General features: G+C 36.7%; 1 protein-coding gene across 6 annotated transcripts in view; it reads left to right on the top strand.

Moving 5' to 3' along the window:
• USP9X (ubiquitin specific peptidase 9, X-linked) overlaps window positions 1–20,918 on the top strand; it is a 107,253-nt gene that overhangs the window by 74,237 nt on the left and 12,098 nt on the right. For 3 of the 6 annotated variants that reach the window (XM_017810893.1, XM_017810887.1, XM_017810891.1), the window contains 16 exons: window positions 2,806–2,914; window positions 3,035–3,067; window positions 3,495–3,641; window positions 3,758–3,904; window positions 4,684–4,906; window positions 7,296–7,516; window positions 7,913–8,103; window positions 8,557–8,730; window positions 10,873–11,014; window positions 11,185–11,935; window positions 12,438–12,561; window positions 13,843–14,068; window positions 15,155–15,284; window positions 17,073–17,258; window positions 18,948–19,168; window positions 20,251–20,339. In XM_017810893.1, the coding sequence (XP_017666382.1) occupies window positions 2,806–2,914; window positions 3,035–3,067; window positions 3,495–3,641; window positions 3,758–3,904; window positions 4,684–4,906; window positions 7,296–7,516; window positions 7,913–8,103; window positions 8,557–8,730; window positions 10,873–11,014; window positions 11,185–11,935; window positions 12,438–12,561; window positions 13,843–14,068; window positions 15,155–15,284; window positions 17,073–17,258; window positions 18,948–19,168; window positions 20,251–20,339 (3,114 nt within the window). The remainder of the gene's footprint in view (window positions 1–2,805; window positions 2,915–3,034; window positions 3,068–3,494; window positions 3,642–3,757; window positions 3,905–4,683; window positions 4,907–7,295; window positions 7,517–7,912; window positions 8,104–8,556; window positions 8,731–10,872; window positions 11,015–11,184; window positions 11,936–12,437; window positions 12,562–13,842; window positions 14,069–15,154; window positions 15,285–17,072; window positions 17,259–18,947; window positions 19,169–20,250; window positions 20,340–20,918) is intronic. The other 3 variants (XM_017810888.1, XM_017810890.1, XM_017810889.1) reach the window with 3 other exon arrangements.

Genomic DNA, 20,918 nt, shown 5'->3' with positions numbered 1-20,918 from the left:
AGGATCATCAGAGTATCTCTTTACAATGACCAATTTGCACACCTTGGTGAAACTGTGGAATGTTACCAGAATACCACAAACTTTATTAGTTTTCAGCCTCTGGTGTGGGGTGTTGAATTTTCAGTTTCACTGAACCTTGCTAGTATCACTTATTGTTTGGAAAAATAGTTCATTGTGTCGGTACAAGAAGCTACCACTGAGCTCTTTTCTCTCATATGCTCGTAAATGTTGTGATACATATGATAATCTCATTTAGAGTAGTGCATCTCTTTGTTATTAAATGATAGAATAGCATAAACATGATAGAAACAGGAGACTGCTTGTGATTAAAGATGGAGAAATTGAACTAAGTTGCTAAAAAGTTCCTCTTCTGAATTAATGCGGAAACAAATTAATGTTTGCAGAGAGAGAAAATTTAGCAAATACCAGACAGAATTCTGAATATTCTTCCATTTTCAACTATTGTTCTCTAATCTCCTAAGCTCATTTAGAGAACAATGTGAGCAAAAATACACATGTGAGAAAATGCACCATAAAAGAGAAGGAAGATGATCAAGTTCAGATCTCACAAATAGGATCTTTCTGGAAAAGATCAGATGGATTGCTTGTTTTTCAGAGATTGAGATTGGAACTTTTACTGTTTCCTCAGAGCATAACCATTGAGAAACAGTGCAGCATGTTTGTTATTAGCTGTTCTTCCTCTCCAGGGTAATTGATTTTCTAATGGTGTCCCCTGAATGCAAGACTGGCTTAGTCAACAGTGGATTGCTGAACAGTTAGTCCTAAATAATCGTAGAACCCAGAAGTATTCCACTGATCTCTGCAAAGTGCTCAGTGCAAGGTGCTTATTTATTTGTGGCCCAAATAAATAAAAATTCTGTGTGCCAGTGTAAAGCCATGCTCCTTAGACCTATTGAAGAGGCTGATTTCTGTTAACTAAGCAGAAATCTGTGTCCTGGAGCTTTCAGTAGGACTGGATTCAGGTTGCCTGCCTTGAGGAGGGAGGTGCTTGACCTCCAGCTGTTTCACTGGGTGTGTGAGTTCATCTTGCAGCTCGTGTGCTGTGTGCCAGCTCTGTGCTGTTGTCCTGTGTCTGATATAGCATGGGAGGCCTGTGTTTAGGCAGCAGCTTCCCACTCATGATTCCTTAAGAACTCTTAGATTGTTGTAGCCTCACAAAAATATAATACTTGCGTTCAAATAGTGCATACTCCTCAGAAGTATGTGTTTGCTAGGTCACATTTCTCACTTTAGGAAAATGACACCTTTATCTATTTCATTCTGCATCTACATGCATGGACCTCAGGACTGTCTGTGTCTGTGTCCAAAGCAATTGAAGGATTGTATCTTAAAATAAACTTGTGTGAGAAGTTCTATGAAAACGTCAGCTCAGCAGTGGGGTCCCATGAAATGTTGGTTATTGTTCAGAACAAAACAGAGCCCCCCCACCCCATGGTCCTCTGCAACTCAGAGCAGTGGAGGAGAACTTGTAAAGATCAGAGAAGGGTGACAAGGGAGATCAAAGCTCTGAAATTACTTCCATCTGAGGAACAGCTGAATAGCTGGGGGCACTTCATATTGGAGGAGAGATAAATGGTGGGAGGAGAATACCACAGAGACCCTTAAAATCAGAAGTAGCAAAGGGAGAACAAATAGAGAACATTATTTCTTTGTGTAAGACCTTCTTGAGCAAAACATTTAAGCAGTGTAAACCTTCAGTTTGGAAATGGTTTGAGGGGTTCTTTCATGAACTTGTCCAGTAAAGGCTATGAAATACTGCTTTTGGTAGTCTTCCTGAACCACAAATTGTTAGAAGCAGAGAGAAGATTCTGGAGAAGTGTTGCTGCATCTTCATCCTTCTTGTGCACTTTCCTTTGTGGCTGATAGCAGAGATGGGGTGCTCAGCCAGGTGCATCTTTGCTCTGACCTCAAGGTCATTCTTGTGTATCTTTGAAACACAGTTAACCACACATGAAAGAACTCTCAAGGGAATGGGATTCTTTGGTGTGCTTTCCACACTGACCTCCTGGGCAGAAAACAACGACAGCCACACCAGACACTGCAAAATGCAGTTTTTCATATGTTGAGATACTTTCATAAAGCATGGCGTTTAGTCATAAAGCATGGCGTGTGTAGTCTCTTCCCACACAAGCAGAGTTGTTCCTAACAGATTTTACAAGACATAATGCTCAGACAATTGATCTTACAGCTTGAAAGAATAGGATTTGCCTTAAATATGTTTTTTACTGAAGCTTATCCATTCCTGTGATTAGATTAAGTTCTGAGATGGAAAATTTCCTTTAATTACAACTACTTGAATTTTCAGGAGGGTCATCTTTTTTCTTACTAATGATAAATTTTGATCACTTCAGAGATGCTCAGCACATACTGAGATGCTGTAGTGGTACATAAGAGCAGTTTTACTATGGTAGTTCGGTTTGTCCGTCGGGTACAACTGGTGCTTGATTAGAAAGAAAGAGTTATTTAGTGTTGGAAATTGCTTGTTGTGTTATGCAATATTTGCTGGCATTTGCAAAGGTGTAATGGTTGGGTGCTTCCAAGTTTCTTTTACCTTTAAATATTTGATTTGTGGAACAGGTTTTGTAATAGTAATTCACATGTCTGAAATTTCACTTCAAGGAGGAACAATATGATGGGCCGTGAATAATTAAAATATTCCCTTTTCTTACATTATGTTCAGCTTTAGGAAATTACATTAAGCAGATAAGCACAAATTTATGTTTTTTTTGATGTCCTGTTTGGATAGGGAGATTGAATTTAATGTTTCTATTAAATGCTTTCCAGAACTGTTCGTCAGATGGCACAGGAGCAATTCTTTTTAATGGCTACCAGGTGTTGCATGGGACAGAGACCTCTCCTGTTCTTCATTACCCTGCTGTTTACTGTTCTAGGGGTAAGTTTTTAGAGATAAAGGCTTCAGTACAACGTGAAGTAACAGGAGAAAATATCTGCAAGAAAAGACAAATTGCTATTGGCAGCAGTCACTAAAATAGAGATTCCTTTTGACCCACAGGCAAGCAGCACAGTTGATTTCCATTTGAACCAGGTGAGGGGAAAGGGGACTTCTTTGTATTTTCTGATAAGAACGTGAATAATAAGCTTTAATATCTGCATTTGACCTTTAACGAATGCTGACCTTCAAGTAAAAATCATTAGCAGATTAGAGAGATACCTACAGTCAGTGCCTTCTCTTACTGGGCCTGCTGGGGCTTTTCTGTTCCACATGCTTGTGGCCCTCTTGAATTTAATCACTTCACCGTTTGTTTGTTTTTTCCCACTCAGGTATAGAAATTGCTACTAAAATAGTCAAGAATTCATTCGTTAGCAGCTAAATATAATTGTAAACTTCTGAAGGGTTAAAAATTACTTCTTTTCTTTCATGTTTACTGCCAGGTTTAGGGAAGATGTGTTGGTGTTGCACTGTAAGTAGAAGAGTGTATGAATTCTCTATCATTTGTTTTTGGTTTACATAGAGTACTGCAAGAGAGAGAGCTAAGCATTCTGGAGACTACTTCACTCTCCTAAGACATCTTCTTAACTATGCTTACAACAGTAATATTAATGTACCCAATGCTGAAGTTCTTCTCAATAATGAAATTGACTGGCTTAAGAGGATTAGGGTAAGTCTTAGGGTGGTTTATTCCCAATAATTAGCTTTTTGCTACTTTGTTGTAAAGTACAGTTTTAAGCTTGGTAAATGTGTTAACTTGGAGTATCCTTTCTCTTAAATTGGCAGGATGAAGTAAAAAGAACAGGGGAAACAGGTGTTGAAGAAACTATTTTAGAGGGTCACCTTGGAGTAACAAAAGAGTTGTTAGCATTCCAGACACCTGAGAAGAAATACCATATTGGTTGTGAAAAAGGAGGTGCTAATCTCATTAAAGTAAGTTGAAGTTTTTTGACCAGTGCAGGGTTTTTTGTCTTTAGGTGGGGTTTTTTGAGGGGGGAGAGGAAAGGTGTTTGGTTTTTTGTTAGGTTTTTTTTTTTACCCAAAAGTAAGTAAAAAGAAAGCTTTGCATCTTATGGTCTGTATCCATAAAAGTGCTTCTGGAATTCAATGTTTTCTTTAAAAATAATTTTGAAAATTATGTGTGTTTCATTCATAAACTGTACTTAACTTTCTCATTCTTACTGTATTCCAGTACTTGACAAACATCACACTAGGATAGTGAGCTGGATACAGGACTGTTTTCCTTCATTACCCCGTATTGTCTTTTCTGCACATGTTCTTAATTAGTGCTATTAAAGCTTATAGCAGGTTTGAATAAATGCATCACATCTGAATACCTCTTTAATCAGACTTGTTTTCTTTGTACCTCTGATATTATACAGCAGGAATGTTGGGTTTTTTCAGCAGTAATTGATAGAGAGCTTTTTAGATAATACTGGTTTGGCAAGAGAACTTTTTTACCAATCAAGAATAGTACAAATTTATTTTTAACTTGGAGTGGGGAGGTGAGTTTTACAGGGAACCACTTTAGAATGGAGTTACTCAGTTCTAAATTTAAAAGCTCATTAGAGTGTTGGTCTCAATTTTGACTCACTTGTTTTTTTAAGTACCCCTTTGGTTCTCAGACGTTCATTTAACGTAATAACTCTTACACTCTTATAAAATTGTGTGCATTTCCATGGTAACAGGTGATTTATTTTCTTTTTTTTCAGGAGTTGATAGATGATTTCATCTTCCCAGCATCCAATGTTTACCTGCAATACATGAGAAATGGAGAATTGCCTGCTGAGCAGGCCATACCAGTCTGTAGTTCACCAGCTACTATTAATGCTGGCTTTGAGCTCCTAGTTGCACTAGCAGTTGGATGTGTGCGAAATCTCAAACAGATAGTAGACACGTTGACTGAAATGTATTACATAGGTACAGCAATCACTAGTATGTAATACTTTTAATTATCTATTTTCTACTTTTTAATATATATATATCATGTATAGGTTTTGTTTATTATGCACTGAAGCAAATGCCGAGTGTTTTAGTTTGTGGTTTGTGTCTGCTTTTAATGTTGCAAAATCAGGATGTCAGAATCTAGGAAAGTTTGTCAGTGTAGCCTTTATTGTTCTCCTTTATGCAGTAAATGTAGACTTGCATTACATAGTTGCATCCAAATTCCAGCCTCAGCCACTTACACTGCCTGACCCTTCCTATCCCAATCTCTGACTACTCCCCTTTGTCCATGCCAGCTCCCAGGAACCTCATTCTGTCTGTATCTTCTACTTCTGTCTCATCGTTTCAGGCTCTGTCTAACCAATCCCAGAACCTCATCAGGTATCTTTGGCTCAGTTTTAGTGCCAGTCTCTTGGTTGCTCACCTAATTTGTCATCGTTTTCCACACACAGACACAGGTCCACTGTCCTGTTTCTCTTTTTAGTTCTGAACTCATTCTCTGCTTGTCATAGTCCTTTTTCAAGCATTTGTTCGCTCAGTTTTGGCCTTGTCTCAGCACTGCTCTGCACTGAAGGAGCTTTCTCCTTCTCACTGGAGAAAGATTATAGCAATTGCAGTATGTACAAAAACTTGCCAATATTAGTGCTTCCCCAAATCTTTGTTCGCGAAGCCTAGCCATGGTAATGATTAGTGCTTCAAAAGCTAGTAGTCAGATGAAACTTGAGCTAATTTTCACAAGGATGGCAAAAGGCTCATACTTTAACACGGATTTTTGTTGTCAGTAAAAATTATATAAGACTTTCTTCAAAGTGAACAAACAGGAGAATATTTTCTCCAGCCCTGAGTGGGATAATGAAACCATTTTGGCTGTAATATTAACAGGGAAAGGGAAAAAAGAAAAAAACCTCAACACAGACAATAAGTAAAAATCCAAACACCATCAAACCAAGCAAGCCCACACTCATATGGGAGGAAAGGCTGGGAGAGCTGGGGTTGTTGTATCTGGAGAAGAGAAGGCTCCTGAGGTACCTTATTGTGGCCTCCATTACTTAAACATGGCTTATAAGAAAGAGAGAGTTTTCTACCAGGGTCTATAGTTACAGGACAAGAGGCAATGATTTTAAACTGAGAGAGAGTACGTTTGTGTTGGACACAAGGAAGAAATTCTTCACTATGAGAGTGCTGAGATGCTGGAGTAGGTTGCCCAGTGAAGTTGTGGATGCCCCATCCCTGAAAGTGTTCAAGGCCAGGTTGGATGGGGCCCTGAGCAACCTGGTCTGGTAGAAGCCCATGGCTGGGGTTTGGATCTAAAAGATCTTTAAAAGTCCCTTCCAGCCCAAGCTATTGTGTGATTTAACAGAATGTTTAAACTCAGAGGGTTCAGCCAAACTGTGAGCAACTAAAAACAGTATCCCAAGGAGGGAATTGTCCGTTACCCCTCACAGTGGCAGTGCTACTTGCTCAGATGGTGCTATCAGTGAGTCATTTGAGGTTTTTCAGTCTCTTCCTTTTTAATTCCATCTCAATAAATGAACAGGGCAGCTTTATGGTGTTCCCCTCTGTCTCATCCTTTTTTCTTCACCCTTTTCTATTGGGAAGTAGTGTGTTTCTTGTCACTTCACAATTAGAAGGATTTCATTACATTTCCTTCTACTCCAGTATTTGATAAGCACGATAGAACACCACATCTCTGTGGTCAGAGAGAGGAGACAACACATGGATGAACTCTGCATGCTCTGTGATTCATATACCAAGCTTGCTTGCAAACATGCATGCTCTCTTATGTCAGAATTTTTTGTGTTAAAACTACAGGACTACAGGTTAGCTAGGAAATTGTGATCATAAATGTACTCTGAAGAGATGTGATACATATTTTTTCCTCCTGCATCTTCTCTCTCAGATCCCTCACAAGTCATAAAGATAGCATTTCCTAAAACTGTTTCCCATCCTGGCAATGGAAAGTGAGGCTTAAGTGAAATAATTTTAAATGTTTTTAAAAGGACTATAAATTTCTTAAAGGCTTATAAATTGGTTATATATTCTAGATTCATTCAGCTGAATTCTTCAGCTAAGAAGCTTGGTGGTATTGAGGAAAGACTTCTGATTCGTATCTAAATAGACTTGAATTTTTACCTGGACACCTCTTTAGTTATGCAATAGAAGAAAATTATATAATGTTAAGATTGCAGATAGAATTGTCCTTCATAGAAGTTGTGTTGATGTTAGCAGTTAAGTTTTCTGGTGAAACATTTGTTTTATTAAACTGCAGTGTGATACAGACTAATAACAATTCTATGCAACTCCCCTTTATGTTGCATTGATATTCTCTTTATTTTATAACAAAATAGTTCCCTAATCATATTCTGCTTTTTTCTTCTAGCTTGTGAAGCTCTTACAGAATGGGAATATCTACCACCTGTTGGGCCTCGACCACCAAAGGGATTTGTAGGGCTAAAAAATGCTGGTGCCACTTGTTACATGAATTCTGTCATTCAGCAGCTGTACATGATTCCAGCCATCAGGAATGGGATTCTTGCCATTGAAGGCACAGGCAGTGATGTAGATGATGACATGTCTGGGGATGAAAAGCAGGACAACGAGGTAAATTTAGTTATGTAGAACTGGCTTATCTTTAACTAGTAACTCTTTTTTGATGAAAAGGTTATAGCAAATTTCAGTTGTTAATCAATCACTGATTTCCACTGATAGCAGTGGGGAAAATAGCATATTTCTTACTTGACTAGGCTCACTACCAGAGGGGCAGTTCAGAAGATCCAAGCAGCAAGGTTTGCAGAATTCCTCCTCATGGATCTGTACTGGAAAGGAACGTGTCTTATTGCTGCCACCAGAACGCTGTTAATGCATACAAAGACAGTATTTGATTTTTCAGCTGAGAGTATGAAACACCTCAGATTGTCAAATTAAACAAGGGATACAACAAGCTTTGAGCCAGCTACGTATCGGTGTTAATGGCACAAATTTTCTTTTGCTTTTCAGAGCAATGTTGACCCACGAGATGATGTGTTTGGGTACCCACATCAGTATGAAGACAAACCAGCACTGAGTAAAACAGAAGATAGGAAAGAGTACAATATTGGAGTTTTGAGGCATCTCCAAGTAATTTTTGGTCATTTAGCAGCTTCCAGGCTACAGTACTATGTACCAAGAGGGTTTTGGAAACAATTTAGGTAAGTAGAAAATTTAGTATTGATGTTTGTTCACTGCATCAGTAGCAGAAATGGTGGTGATGTAAAGCATATGTGATTTACAGTGATGTAAGGTGTAAATTAGCAGAACTTGTGCAGCATTGTATTTGTTACCCTACCTTCTCACCATTCTGTAAAAGTCTGTTAATAAACCAAAGTTTACATCAGGATGGTTATTTTGAATTTTAGCAGTTCTTGACATTGATATTGAGACTGAATTAAGTATAAAGTTACACACAAAAGCTTTTTTTTTTTACTTATCAGAAAGTATTAGGGACAGAGTAACAGGTGATATACTACATCAAAAATCAATAAATAGTTTCCCTCAGTAAGAAGGGATTAATAGCTTGAATAATTTTATTTTTTTTTTTTAGAAAAGCAGTTGTTGAAGAACAAAACAAAAAATACTTGACAAGAATGTGCTTTCATTTTCAGACTTTGGGGTGAACCTGTAAATCTACGTGAACAACATGATGCTTTAGAATTTTTTAATTCCTTGGTGGACAGTTTAGATGAAGCTTTAAAAGCTTTGGGCCATCCAGCAATGTTAAGTAAAGTTTTAGGAGGGTCCTTTGCTGACCAGAAGATTTGTCAAGGATGCCCACATCGGTAAGTGTTTAAGATTTTTCTCCTTTTTTTTACAGGAAAACCACCTATGTTTGTGTTCTTATAAAAGTGATTAGAGTCAAGAGTGGGGTTTTTGTGTGGTTTGTGTGTTGGATTTTTTTTTAAAGCTGATAGACTTTTTATTTCTTATCTTTTTATAGCCTTAATTTATGTTCAAGTGCCTTCTTAATTATTATTGCTTCTACCTTGCAGATTGTATGTGAAGCATTGTGTATTGATCAGGGCAGAAAAAGATAATGCTTTTTCATGTTAAAAGTGAAAACAATTTAGGGACTAAATGCAATGTAGAAAATTTTAAGACCTGGCCAACAACTGTCGCTGTCTTCAGTCTTCCATACTGTGTGTTTAGAGCTGACCCAAGTGTGAGTCTTTAGTTCCAATGAGTAAACTCTGTTCATATTCACAATGTAACCTGTAATTAAGAAGAATGGTGTAGAAGGTTAAATCTTTTTCTTAAGGCTTCTGCTGTATTTGTATTTAACTTTAAATGTGAATACTGAAATTCGGCTTTGTACAGGATATGTAAAAACACACTCATACCAAATCCAACTGCAAGTCTGTAGCTCACTGGTGATTGTGATTAGTGAAGGAATAGAAGCAGACATTGTAAAGTTGTAATTCCCTAGACTTTTTCACCTATCCCTATATATCCCATCATATATCCCTATTCGGGTGGATGATTAAAATTGCATGCAAGACTCAGGATGACCTAATGGTGAACTTGTTCTTTTTCAGCAGTTGCTTTTATATTATTGTGTTTGATTTCATTTCACTATCAGTTGACCTCTTTACTGTTCAGATCATGTGTGGTTCTTAAAAAATATAGATCTCTGCACATTACTGTTGCAAATCCTCTTTATTGTGAAAGTTTGCTATTTACTAGAGCCTTCAGTTAGCAATTAAAATACAGGGGGAAAATGATACAAATGGATTATACTGTGGTAATCTTTCAGCTTCGGTTGAGCTCATGTGTGAATTAGAAGAATTTATAAGTGGCACGTCTTCAGTTTCATGGGTTAAAATGTGTGACTAGAATTAAGTTGAAAATATTGCAAGATAAATGAAAGCACTGATTTTACTTCATGTGCAGTGGGTAATTAAATGGCAAATACAGATCTGAAGCAACAGGAGTTACCATTCATTCCTGTTATTATGTACTATCCTAAAGTATTGCCTATCTTTTTAGAACTCTACTGGATTTGCATGACTGTACTTACTAATAAAAATGTTACCCTGCTTGTAGTTTAGGGAGGAGAAAACTGATGATAAGTAAACTGTGGATTTGGGTATGACAAATTAACAGCATTTCTGTATTTTGTAAGTTATTTAATAGGTGAATGCATATTACTGTTGGTGGAAGTGTTTCTAAATATTTATTTATTCATCCTTGAATGCTTGATTGCATGTCAGAGGAACAAGCCCTTCAGGATTATGTTGGAATAGATGCCACTTTTTTAATTTATTCATCACTTCTTTATCTTTAAAAAAAAAAACAAAACATTTCCAAGATGTATCAACTGGTTGTGTCTCAAGCGTTGCTGATTCATTGCTAGACATTTGTTTGAAGGTTATTTTAGAACACAGTACGTCAAAGGCAGTCATAAATATGCAAAGTGATTTTATGAAGACAGCTATTCATTTTTTTTTCAGATAGAAAATACAAAGGCTTTTTGTTTGTTTGTTTGCTTAATTGGAATCTGTTTTGAACTGTTGTCTTTAGATGTGATACAGTATTTGTGTTTATCAGTCTAATTCCTGACTGTAAAGATCAGCAATGGAAAAGTGCTCTGCTGTGCTCTCTGTGCTTTCCTACTTGCTTGGTTTGCCAAGCGTCTGTCACGCTACTTTAGCTGCTTTAAAAATGTGATGTACTAAAAAAATCAACTTCCATGATCTTTTCAGTGAACTTGAGACATACAAGTCATTTTTATGATCTTCATAAAATAACTATAGTTAGTGCAGATGAAAAAAAGACAGTGTGCACATATTGTAATGTAATTGTAGGAAGAATGCAATAAAACAGAGTTCAATTCCTTTTTTACTGCTTACACACTGTAGCACATGTAAAACATAAAAATTGAACATGTTTCTATCTTTCTCATGCATTTGCCTGTTCATTGGTAGGTATGAATGTGAGGAATCCTTCACAACTCTGAATGTAGATATAAGAAATCACCAAAACCTTCTTGATTCTTTGGAACAGTACGTCAAAGGAGATTTATTGGAAGGTGCAAATGCGTATCATTGTGAAAAATGCAACAAAAAGGTAATGATTCCTTATGTTTTGACTTTGTGTACAACTGTGATGTTACAGCTGTACTAAGTTCAGTCTTAGTTCGTGTTCAGGGCAAAAAAGTCAACCTTTGATTACTGAATTTGGTATTTGGTGAGAGTATATGGATGGAAACTTAAAGAGCTGTTCATGTCTTTTTTTAGGTTGATACAGTGAAACGCTTGTTGATTAAGAAGTTGCCTCCAGTTCTTGCCATCCAGTTGAAACGATTTGATTATGACTGGGAAAGGGAATGTGCAATCAAATTCAATGATTATTTTGAATTTCCACGAGAACTGGACATGGAGCCTTACACGGTGGCAGGTGTAGCAAAATTGGAAGGGGATGACGTGAATCCTGAAAATCAGATAATACAAAATGAACAGTCGGAAAACGAACACTCTGGGAGCACAAAATACAGGCTTGTGGGTGTGCTTGTGCACAGTGGCCAGGCCAGCGGTGGACATTACTACTCCTATATCATCCAGAGGAACGGTGGAGACGGTGAGAAGAACCGGTGGTATAAATTTGATGACGGAGATGTGACAGAGTGTAAAATGGATGACGATGAAGAAATGAAAAATCAGTGTTTTGGTGGAGAATACATGGGAGAGGTGTTTGATCACATGATGAAGCGCATGTCCTACAGACGCCAGAAGAGGTGGTGGAACGCTTACATTCTTTTTTATGAACGTATGGACACAATAGACAAAGACAATGAACTAATAAAGTATATTTCAGAAATAGCTATCACCACTAAACCCCATCAGATTAAAATGCCATCAGCCATCGAGCGAAGTGTGAGGAAGCAGAACGTGCAGTTCATGCACAATCGGATGCAGTACAGCCTGGAATATTTCCAGTTCATAAAGAAGTTGCTTACTTGTAATAGTGTCTACCTAAATCCTCCTCCAGGTTAGTATGTTACTGTGATAATGATGGATTAACTTCTTGCAAGAAGAGTTTTGATTCGTGTGGTCAACATTTTGTCAAGCCAATGAAAATTTTGTGTGTTCTGCTTTGAATACTCTGTCCTCCTGGACTTCTGCAGTTAAACATCTGGTGTTGAGTTGTTCAGAAGGGATAAGTTGCCAGAATATTTAGGAAAAAATACTTTGATAAGCTATCAGCTGTTACGCAGCTTATGTACTAAGTCAAGTTAAACTACTGAAGTTTGGGGGCTGTTCTGCTGAAAACAGTTCTCAAGGTGAGATGCTGAATTTCTAGAATCAGAGATATGTTAACATCCAGGTACCTGTCTTAAAGCTTACATTTTCAAATGATGCCTTATAGAAGATAGAGGCTGTTTTGATCAAGTTTCTTGTTAAAATTGGAACGCCATGTTAGACAAAATCAGTTACATTATTATAAGTTGCTTTTACTTTGTCTACATGTGAGTATTTTGATTTTTCTTTAGGACAAGATCATCTGTTGCCTGAAGCAGAAGAAATAACTATGATTAGTATTCAGCTTGCTGCTAGATTTCTCTTCACCACAGGATTTCATACAAAGAAAATAGTCCGTGGCCCTGCTAGTGATTGGTATCTTGTCTTTTAACAACACTTACAATTTTGGAAGTTTGATATCTGTTAAAAGATCTCTTTTAGATACTTATGATAGTAAAAAGTGTATGGGGTCTGTCTTCTTTTCTCCTCTTCACAAAATATGTGGTGAAGGTGCACATGAAAAGGGGGGAAAAATTTAAACAGAAAATACTGGGAAGAAACTGAGCCTTAAAATAAGCTTGCTGAGGTGACCAGCTTCAAAATTTGTTTTCAGACGCAGCTTAAATCTACCTTTTGTCTGTCTTGTAAAACGAATAAAGGACTAGAAGCTGTCGGTAGCACAAAACTAACAGGTTGTGTTTTCTGACAATTCAGAATGGTTTATTCATTGTTTGAGTAGTTTTGAACAAAGCTGGTTTGAATCTATCGTTGCAGCTTATATTTGTATTGTTTGGGTAATGTGTATAGTCTCTGAGACCCTGTTAGCAGAGAGCTTTGTGTACATTGCTACAGGGCCTGTAATTCAAAGCCATAGTACAACAAACAAGACAAATTATACTCACTGCACCACAACATATAACAAGTTCAGTTATTTTGTGCCAGGGGGAGAAGTGTGGGTTACTACTGATCAAACTCAAGAGAAAACCTGGTATTCATGGTGAGCAGTAGTTTACCAGCTGCTAGTAAGTAGTTTTGTAATACAGGGCAAATACATATCTCCAATAGCAAATTCCAGAGTAGCTGAATTACTCCAGTTATTTTAAGACATCAGGAAGAGTTCAAATACTACTGCAGGAAGTAGGACAGATTCATGCAAGGCCCTGTCTGAAACAGATACTTTACTCTTTGGATATTGGTTTTTTTGGCTTGTGTGTTTTTTAGATCTGTAAATGAGAGTGTGAATTCCTGTTAGGTTACATATGTAGTTACCTTTCTCATACCCAGCTCATAAAATCCCCCTTGTTTTCTCTGCTGCTCACCCTCTATCCCAGTTCTAGTACAGAGGGAAGGGTGGCTGCCAAAATAAGACCTGCTTTGAGCAATAAGGAGTTTGGGGGTTCTTTAGTTAGTTCTTATAGCTGACAGAAGTAAAATGCTACAGTTAAATGTTAGGTTTTAATTGAGTGTATCTTTAATTTGTGATTGCACATAACAGAACATCACTATAGGAAGTACAGTTTATGTAATTGGAAGCATTACTGTTTGGGAATCACCTTTAACGTGTGATTTCTTGAAATTCTGCAAAAGAACATATCTGCCAAATTCATTAATATCTACATTTGGTCATAATCTCAGTTGTGCCATTTTCTGTTTCAGGTATGATGCATTGTGCATCCTCCTTCGTCACAGCAAGAATGTACGCTTTTGGTTTGCACACAATGTCCTTTTTAATGTTTCAAACCGCTTCTCTGAGTACCTTCTGGAATGCCCTAGTGCAGAAGTGAGGGGTGCATTTGCAAAACTTATAGTATTTATTGCACATTTTTCATTGCAAGACGGACCATGTCCATCACCTTTTGCCTCTCCTGGACCTTCCAGTCAGGTATTTAATCTTCAAACAAAAAGGTTTTTCAGCTTATTCTTACTTCTTCATTATAAGTATTTAATGCTAAATAAATTCTGGAGTAGATGCATCAGGGTTGACTGGAAATCTCTGCAGGCCATTTTGCACTACAGCAGGATGTAACTCGTGTAACTCCACGAGTTTGTGAGAGAGATACTGTCAGAGGGGTTCAGTTTCCCCTCATTTGTAAATCTCTGTGAAGACTCAGCAGTGAGAACTTCGAGTTGCGAGTGTGAAATAGTGGCTTTTTTACTAAAGTAATGTGTAGAGAAGTGAACCCTTGCTTTGCATTTAGAATTTTAAACAAATAAATAAACCCCACAAAAAAGCAAACAAAAATAATATAACTGAAAACCTGCAGGAGTTCCCTAAGTTTTCATCCTGTATCCTGCAACAGTTAAAATTGTAACTTTGAGGAGGAGTAGGCAATGAGTTGCCTAGTTTTATACACCTGGAACTGACAAACAAAAAAACCCCCTATAACTTAATATAATACTTGTCATAACAATGTTTTTGTTTGGACTCTATTAAAATTTAAAAGATGAACCTTTTTGAGCCTTTTCTCAATCATGTTTTTACTGTCTACAGCAAGACACTTCTTATTTGTACACTTCCACTTACCTTCTCAGAATGTTATCACTGCTATATCCAGCTAAAGAATTTGTTTTAAGTTAAAGTTACATAGGCTTTAGCAGTGTTTTGTTTCATGAAGTATTAGAGATACACCTGTAGGGGTGATTTGGTTTTCTAAGTGTGTGAAGTTGACAGTGGAACTGCACATGTGTTTCTTGAGTATTTCAGCCTATCTGCTGCTGGAGAAAAAACTCAGTTAAAAGCTTCTCTACTTGCGTAATTTCCTGGACTTAACATGGTATTGAGTGATGGGAGTCTTATTTCCTGTGTATCTGTTTGTCTTGTGTGAGATACAGAAGATTAACCAGCTGCTGGTATTTTGGAGCTTGTCTGAATCCCATACCTTTAAACCAGTTCTGTTTTCTGTCGTAGTAGAAAGTATAAACTAAAGATATGTTCAACCACTGACATTAAAACTTTTTCTTTCAATAGGCTTATGATAACTTAAGTTTAAGTGATCATTTACTGAGAGCGGTACTAAATCTGCTAAGAAGGGAAGTATCTGAACACGGGCGCCACTTGCAGCAGTATTTCAACCTGTTTGTGATGTATGCCAATCTAGGTAAGGACACTGCACACACTTTTACTCATAGCACTGTAATAAACTGGTTTTTTGTTAATGATCCATTTACAGAGGTTTAACAACAGGAGAATCCAGTTTTCTATCCTCAGGCAGATTGTTATCATTATATGTCGTATAAATGCTCCCTAGAGCGTCTCTCTTCCTCCAGTTTGGAGCTTGGGGCTTTAGTCTTCCTGCCATCCTTGGAAGATAAACATGGGAAGAGGGGAGCAATAAGACTGTGTCCTTCTGAGAGAGGGTGGGGGTAACATTTTAAAAAGTGCTTGACCATTGCTGTTTATCAGCTCCTGCAGGAAGTTATAAATGTTGGATTACTTTGTGGCTAAAGTGTTAATCAAGTGTATCAATCCAAAGGTAGCTATGTCAGAGTTCCCACATGGGATTGTCACACGCAGACATAAGAGTTCTGGAAGCTCTTCCAAGTAGGTAGACACTTTTAAAAGGAATTTAATTTCCTATCTGTAAAATTAATCTGGACAATTGTGGTAATCTAATTACACCTGTAACATCTGTTGCTTTCATATACTTTGTCTACCAAAGCATTCTCTGTCAGGCAGGTTCCACCATGACCCCCAGAGTGGACTTAAAGTCAATACAGAGAAGAAAGATGCAATTCTTCTGCTCTGCCTTCCCTTTTCTTCTTTACTAGCTTTTCATAGTCAGTCAGTACAGCTGAGGTCTCCAAGCAGGAGAGCATTCAGAACGCAGGGAAAATACAATTTTATTTGTGGGTCTGATAATTTTCACAATCTACCTGCAAAGATAAACCTGGAAATAACAGTGCTAAGCAGTTGTGCTTGTCTTACTACTGTTACCTGAAGGCTTCTGTATTGATGTCGACCTCATTCATTAAAAGCCACAATAACATCATTCCTGCAGCATCCCAAGTTCTCTGTAAAAGATTAAATTGTCTGACATTTTGAGAAGTCAAATAATATATTACATCAAAGGGAGAGCTCAGTTCTACAAAAGATGTAACTACAAAACTATCTAACATAATCAAAAAAATACCATAAATAAAAGCTCTTAGATTCCTCCTTCTTATCAGAAAGATAGAAGGAAAGGTCTAGTTATATTTTAGAATAAGAAAAAGCTTGGAAAGGTATGGAAAATTGTGACTTTTAATCAAAATAAGAAACACAATATAGGATCAGAAGGGAAATAGGGAATTTCCTGTTAAGTACTTGTGTAGTATGTGCAAGGTATTCATGCAGTTAAACTAGGTTTGTGTTTGGATTTTTCTGGTGGGTTTGGATTTTGGTTAATTTTGGAGGTTTTCTCGTTGGTTTTGCTTATTTACACTTATTGCAGTGTATGGCACAGTTACAAACTTCACACATTTCTAATTGATCTATCGAGGACATGATGGGAAAATAACATAACATACAATGGGGGGGATGTTTATCCTATCCTGGCCCTCAAAATAAAAGGATGAATTCGTTGTCCAAAAGAGTTCTCTGAGGTTTTGCTGTTAACACAGATGCTACTAGTGAGTTACTTAAGTGCTAATGAGCACTGTGAAGAAATTGTAGTAATTTACAACTCTACTTCAATGTGATTTTTCAGCTGAACGTAATTTTCGTGTGCATCTTTATTGATTTAATTATTTTTTCCTCAGAAAGCATAAGTGATGGTTTAATAAAACCCATGAAGTGAAAAGTTGCGAGTCGTGTAAACACTGGTTCTTTTTCTTTTAAAACAATTCTAAAAATCAAGTATTGTCAGTGCCAGAAACAAGGTATTTTTCTTTCTCCCTGCCCCGTAAAGGTGTAGCAGAGAAGACACAACTTCTGAAACTAAATGTTCCTGCAACCTTCATGCTTGTGGCTCTGGATGAAGGTCCAGGCCCTCCAATTAAATACCAGTATGCCGAACTGGGGAAGCTGTACACAGTCGTGTCACAACTGATCCGTTGCTGCAACGTGTCATCGAGGATGCAGTCTTCTATCAATGGTACAGTGGATTTTAAGTTTTCCTTAGATTAACTGACTGGATCAGTAAATGTCTTTTTGTGCATAGTTAGCTATTATTTGTAAAGTGGATTAGCTGGAAAAACGTTTTCCTTTTGTGTTTTAGCAACTCCTTTCATTTAAAGGCAGAAATTTGTTTCTCATAAGCAAAACTGATTTGCTGTACTAAAAAGCCCAGGACAGAAATCTGTTCTGTATTTTATGCTGCGTGGTTTATTCCTTAAAGATACAGGGAAATAACTGATACATAAAGCAGGAGGTTGTTGATTACAAAATAATAATGGTTTTAGAATAGTTGAAGCCCATTGTAAAGAGTTGCATAAAGATACTTTTATTGCAAGTAGGCAATAAAAAATAGATTATAAAAGTAATCTGTACAGGAAAACCACCATAGCAGGCTCTGAGATAGCTAATAATTCTTATCATGAAGAGATGTTGCAATGTTGTGGGTAGCTCTTGAATATGATTTGGTGCTTGTTCACACTCAAGACGACAAACGGAAGTCAGCACTTTAATTTATGAAAGATAAAGAATCAGCTAGAAATTGATTAACCACAGTGTAAATCATTAATATCTCCAGTGGCTGAATAGAGTGCAGTTATTGTTGAGAAATGGTGACAGAATATTGGGCCATGTGGACTTTATAGCCTGTATATGTACATGTTCTGTTAAGCATATTTTAGAAAACCTAATTAGAAATCTGTAGAGAAGCTATTTAATGGCAAACTCATTACAGCTTGATGTGTCAGGCTATAAAGTCAATAGGCTAGAATGTGCTATAGTGAGATTAATGAACTGAAAATTTTACTGTGCTATAATAAGCTTCAGAATCATTTGGCAGTTTTGATTGGGTTTGTTTCCAGAGCATTATATGACGCTTACACTGAAAAGACATTCTACCTATGAAAAATAATTGTATATTCACTGTATTCATGACATTGTAGTGAAAAAATTTACTTTGTCTGAACATCATTCTGACTACTAATTATGATTACTGTTTGCAGAATAAAGTTATTTTTTGCTTCAGCATATTAAGATAGAAAAGTTCTCCCTTGGACTATGGGCACCTTCAAACAATAATTCAAAACACTGCGAAATTCAGAAACATCAGGAGCAAATCAACAGTCTTTCCTTACACAAAACAAAGCTTACTAAATAAGATGCATTAATTTGTATTCTTTTGAAAGTATATTACTTCTGTACACTCCAGAGATTCAGATGGGACTGTTCTGACATAGATATTCCTCTGAGCACTTTCACATTGTCTTCTGGAGTAAATAGATGTTGTGTCCTTAAAACATGACAGATTTGGGCTGTGTTACACAAGCACTGAAGCAGATAAATTCAGGAGATAAGAGGATTTCACTGAGGAAAACTAATGATTTTTCCTCTGGCATATGAACATGTCTCCAGCTGTTCTGCTTTGATTGTCACTGCATAATCTTATCAAAGAGGAAGAAGTAGCTCTCTCAGGCAGCAAGTGTCAGGCTTCACAATCATGAAAATTAGTTATTTCATATGATATTTTTTCAAAGAAAATCATCTGTGAAGGGAGGATTTGTGCTTTTTCTCCACCTGTTGTTTTTGATGAGTTACACCAATTTATATTTTGGAGTGACTACACTTGATAGTACTTCAGTACCTTTTAATCTGTAATAACTGTTTGTTCTAGGTAATCCCCCACTTGCCAACCCTTATGGTGATCCTAATTTATCTCAGCCTATAATGGCACTTCAGCAGAACGTAGCAGACATTCTGTTTGTGAGAACTAGTTATGTGAAGAAAATTATTGAAGATTGCAGCAACTCTGAAGAGACCATCAAGTTGCTTCGTTTCTGCTGTTGGGAGAATCCTCAGTTCTCTTCCACAGTCCTCAGTGAGCTACTTTGGCAGGTAAAAATAAAAAGCCAGGAGAAAGATGGGAATATAAATGTATATGATATAAGATTCTGTACTTAGATGTGAGTGTTGTATTGAATACTGAACGGGTGCTTGATAAATAAATGTTCCTTAAGATGGCATCCTCTGACAGTATTTACACTCTTAGGTCTGTACATCATGTTGAAGTACTAAGAGAAGTCCTTTTGTGAGTTTAGGAAAGCAATCAACCTTTAATGAGTCAGGAATGCTGTGTTAAGGATGGAAAGTAGAACGTGGTGGTCTTTATGTATTCCAAGAGTATCACCTAAAGCCTTTCTGTTATTATCCATAAAAGAACTTCTTAAATTACTTGGAAAGCTAGAATAATTTCTTAAGATCTCCCTTGTGTTTATTTCAAGTATGTTCTTAAGGTTCTCTTTTACAATTTTGCAGAACATACTTGGCTTCAACCTCAGCAAAGAAATATAACACAGCAAGGTCTGTGTTATATTTCCTTTCTAATCTCTGTGAGGTCAGTCACACTTTTCCACTCCCAATAAAATTTTTGACTTCTATTAGGACGTCTTTCTATTCACCCCTTTTTTTTTTTCATGTAAACATCACATTTCAGTATGTCTTTTTTTTTGGCACTTGAAAGAATCATAATAAAATTTACTTTACTGATATTTTGCTAGCCATATATTTTACATTTTAGGATAACCTTTGAAGATAACCTTTGAATACATTGCCTAAAAGTAGCAATACCAGTGCAAAATGCCATTTTGCAATTTTGCTTTTCTGAAGGTATTTTTAAAGGTAGTTTCTTCAGCATCTCATGCTTGGGGCACCAGATCAATTGTATAAGGAAGTCATGAGGAAACATTTTGTCCTTTACATAACTTAATATATTTACAGACAAAACAAATATTGAACAAAAACACAACCCCCCAAATTCCTGCCACTTTTTAGAAAGTTTCAGCACTTTTTAGAAAAAAAGTCTTGTATCTTGTATCTTGAATTAATCTTCGTATTAATTTTATTCTTGTACTGCACCATGCACACTGCAGTGCTTCAAGAAATGCTTTCTTATGTTCTCTGCATTTTCCCTTTTTAAGGTTGCATATTCATATACCTATGAGCTTCGACCTTATTTGGATCTGCTTCTGCAAATCCTGTTAATTGAGGACTCTTGGCAAACTCACAGGTCAGTATTTACCTGTCTTTTTATAATTCAGTATTGTTTTGTACAGATTGTTTTTCCAGTGGTTCTGTTGCTAATCCTTTAAGAGGTTTGTTTTAAATAGATCCTAAATCAAAACACACAAATAAAGCATTTTTTCTTGTTTTTCTCACAAATTTTGAGATAAGTACTATTTTTCACCTTGACCTTCCTTACTATTGAGACATTTGCTGTGCAGTCCTATAAAGCCAGGATTTTTCATATAGAAAAGAATGTGCAGGTTAGGCTAAACTTATTGGTGCCTAGATTGATTCTTGGAAACAATCCCAGCCTGGTCTTGCTAAGGAGCACATCAGTTGCAAGAGTGATACCAGGGGATGTATAAAGTGTGAACGTGGGACCAGAGCATTCCTACATAAGTCTTCTCTGTGTAGTCACATTTCAGGAGAATTTTAACTTCAACATATTATATATTAATCTAATTTGAAACCTAGTTTTTATATGTCTACAGAATAAAGCTTTTCAAAATTGAGATTAAAAAATGTAATTATTGTAAATACTGGCTATTTGTGATAACAGTCCATTTTTCAAAAGTTTTACATA

The sequence above is a fragment of the Lepidothrix coronata genome, unplaced genomic scaffold (assembly GCF_001604755.1).
Source record: "Lepidothrix coronata isolate B3197 unplaced genomic scaffold, Lepidothrix_coronata-1.0 Scaffold30, whole genome shotgun sequence".
NCBI lineage: Eukaryota > Metazoa > Chordata > Aves > Passeriformes > Pipridae > Lepidothrix > Lepidothrix coronata.
Note: the sequence above shows the minus strand (reverse complement) of the source record. Positions and strands in the feature narration are given on the sequence as shown.